General features: G+C 50.8%; 1 protein-coding gene across 1 annotated transcript in view; it reads left to right on the top strand.

Moving 5' to 3' along the window:
- The window catches only part of ADAM33 (ADAM metallopeptidase domain 33), a gene marked incomplete at both ends in the record, with an annotated part of 10,828 nt that extends 8,285 nt beyond the window's left edge, over window positions 1–2,543 (top strand). Inside the window, 2 exons of the mRNA XM_010137667.1 lie at window positions 1,903–2,080; window positions 2,427–2,543. Coding sequence (XP_010135969.1) covers window positions 1,903–2,080; window positions 2,427–2,543 — 295 coding nt within the window. The remainder of the gene's footprint in view (window positions 1–1,902; window positions 2,081–2,426) is intronic.
- Window positions 2,544–2,555: the final 12 nt, after the last annotated feature.

Below are 2,555 nucleotides of genomic sequence, written 5' to 3'. Positions count from 1 at the left end.
GTCCCCAGGAAGGTTGTTGAGTCTCCTGCTCTGGAGAGCCCCCAAACCTGCCTGGACGCCACCCTGGACACCCTGCTGTGGTGACCCTGCTCTAGCAGGGAGGGGTTGGACTGGGTGATCCCCAGAGGTCCCTGCGAGCCCCACCAGTCTGAGATTCTGCAAAAGAGAGCCATCAGCCCCATCCCAAAAGAGCCGGGGGTGGAGGCAAGTGGGTGTTATCTGGTGGACACATTACAGGTATCTCAACACAATTAAATTGTTCTTTATTGCAAGCCCAGAGGTCTGAGATTCTGCAAAAGAGAGCCATCAGCCCCATCCCAAAAGAGCCGGGGGTGGAGGCAAGTGGGTGTTATCTGGTGGACACATTACAGGTATCTCAACACAATTAAATTGTTCTTTATTGCAAGCCCAGAGGGCCCAAGTGTGCCCAGTCCCGGTGCTGGCAGGGATTCTCGCCATTGTGGGTTTGTGGTGGAATGAGCTCACATCCCTCACCTCCACCCCTCTAAATCAGGTTATGGGATGCTCTGCAGTGGCAGTCATTATCTTTAGTGTTCCTTGGCTTTCCAGGACGAGGCAGTTGTGCACTTGTTTGTTTAATGATCCTGCTAATTAGTGATCCTCCCCTCACCCACCAGAGCTGGCCACACTGGTGTAAAGCAGTAGCAGATGCTGTAGTTCAGCTGTGCCCCTGCTCACACCCGCAGGCGAAGCTCTCCAAGCTGATGCCTCCTTGTGACAATTCTTCCTTGTTTTTGTTGAAATATTTCTTCCCCACATGGGCAGGAAACACATTTTTGTCTGTCTTCAGCCTGTCCCTATTTGCACATTCACATACCAGCTTATTGGGCATATTTATTTGCTCACCCTCCCCTAACTTGCTTTCTCGACAGCTCAAGAGATTTACCCCAGACTTCAAAATGACTTTCAGAAAAAGTCCTCTGTGTCATCTCAGAAACCATATGTCCTAATATGAAATAAATATATTTTTCAGCCGTAGGAGGAAATTAAACCAGCGCTGAAGCAGAGAGCCGTGCACGGCTCTTGCTCTCTGCTTCCTCCTTCTTAATGCATCACACAGAAACCTGCAAATTAGAGAAGAACCATGCTCAGAGCTTCTCCTGAAAATTACTGTTTCTCTCCAGTTCCCTGTAGTAAAGGTCACTTGGGAGGTTAGAAAAAGGATCTTAGATGTTGTAGGTTCTGATTTTTCTTTTTTAGCTGCTCAGGCCTTGTGAATGATTTAATAAGATTTTTTTTAGTGTTTCTCTTCCATTTTTTTCTTAAATTTTTTAGAGAACTTTTCTCCATCTCAACCTTGGAGATATTTAAATAACCCCAAACGGGTATTTCTCGTCAGCAGTTCAGTGATAACAGGCACATATTTAGCAAACATCCTGAGCAGATAGACACTGCAGATGTGGAACCCGCCTTGCGGTTAGGATGGGTGGGTCTGCGGTGTGCCAGGTGCAGAGGAACGAGGTGCGAAAGCAACATCTGCATCAGCATCGAGCTTGCAGAGCTTGCAGGCTTGGCTGCTCCCTGGGCTTTGAGGTGCAGACCATGGGGCTTCCCAATCTCAAGAGGTTTCTTGCTGGAGGGCTGATGCTCTGGGGATGACATACAGCAGCTCTGCCTGACCACCCCATCCTGTTCTGGAGAACATGTGGGCTCGGTGTGGTGTCCTCTGGTTGTTAATCTGGTGCTCAGTCATGCGAGCAGGGATGGGAGATGTTAGCGGTCTTGATGCATCTGGCTGATGGTGGCTTCTGCTCTTGAAAGGGTTTGTGTCATGGGAAGGCTTTGCCTGTGTCCTTATTTCCCAGCTCTGATTGTAGTTTTCCACCTTCTGCTGTCCTGATCTCCCCGGTTCCCATCTGTCCCCCTCTGTCCCCTGTGCAGACACCCCTTCCCTCGCGTGTTCAGCTCCTGCAGTAAGAGGCAGCTGGAGAACTACTTCCAGAAGGGAGGTGGCATGTGTCTCTTCAACCTGCCTGACACCAAGGACCTGGTGGTGGGACGGAAATGTGGCAATGGCTTTCTGGAGGAAGGAGAAGACTGTGACTGTGGGGAGGTGGAGGTACGGTGCTGGGTGCTGCATCACTTTCCTGCAGAGGCTTTTGGGTGGCAGGACAAGAATTATGTGGAGAGGGGTATTTCCAAGGGAAAGGGGTTTGCTGGTCACCACAGGGACTCCATCCCAAAGGCTATTCCCAATCTCACCTTCCTAAATCCGTTTAACCTGGTCCTGGCTTGCTTCTTGACTTTGCTCCAGGACTTCCTCATCTCTCCTTGTGCCTCAGTTTCCCTGCTGGCAAAATGAGAAGAGCAGCACTGAGTGGGTTGGTGGAGAAGTGGATGGGGCAGCAAAGGGGAAGGGATGGACTCATTGGCTGAGGTGATGTCTTCTTCTTCTCTCCACGCAGGAGTGCAGCAATCCATGCTGCAACGCACACAACTGCACATTGAAGGTGGGGGCCCAATGTGCCCATGGCGACTGCTGCCAGAGCTGCAAGGTAAAGCCCCCCACTGAGCACCCCCATGCCCACCCACCC

Source organism: Buceros rhinoceros, unplaced genomic scaffold, assembly GCF_000710305.1.
Source record: "Buceros rhinoceros silvestris isolate BGI_N320 unplaced genomic scaffold, ASM71030v1 scaffold19400, whole genome shotgun sequence".
Classification (NCBI taxonomy): Eukaryota; Metazoa; Chordata; class Aves; order Bucerotiformes; family Bucerotidae; genus Buceros; species Buceros rhinoceros.
The sequence above is the reverse complement of the archived record's forward strand: the minus strand, read 5'-3'. Positions and strand labels throughout refer to the sequence as shown.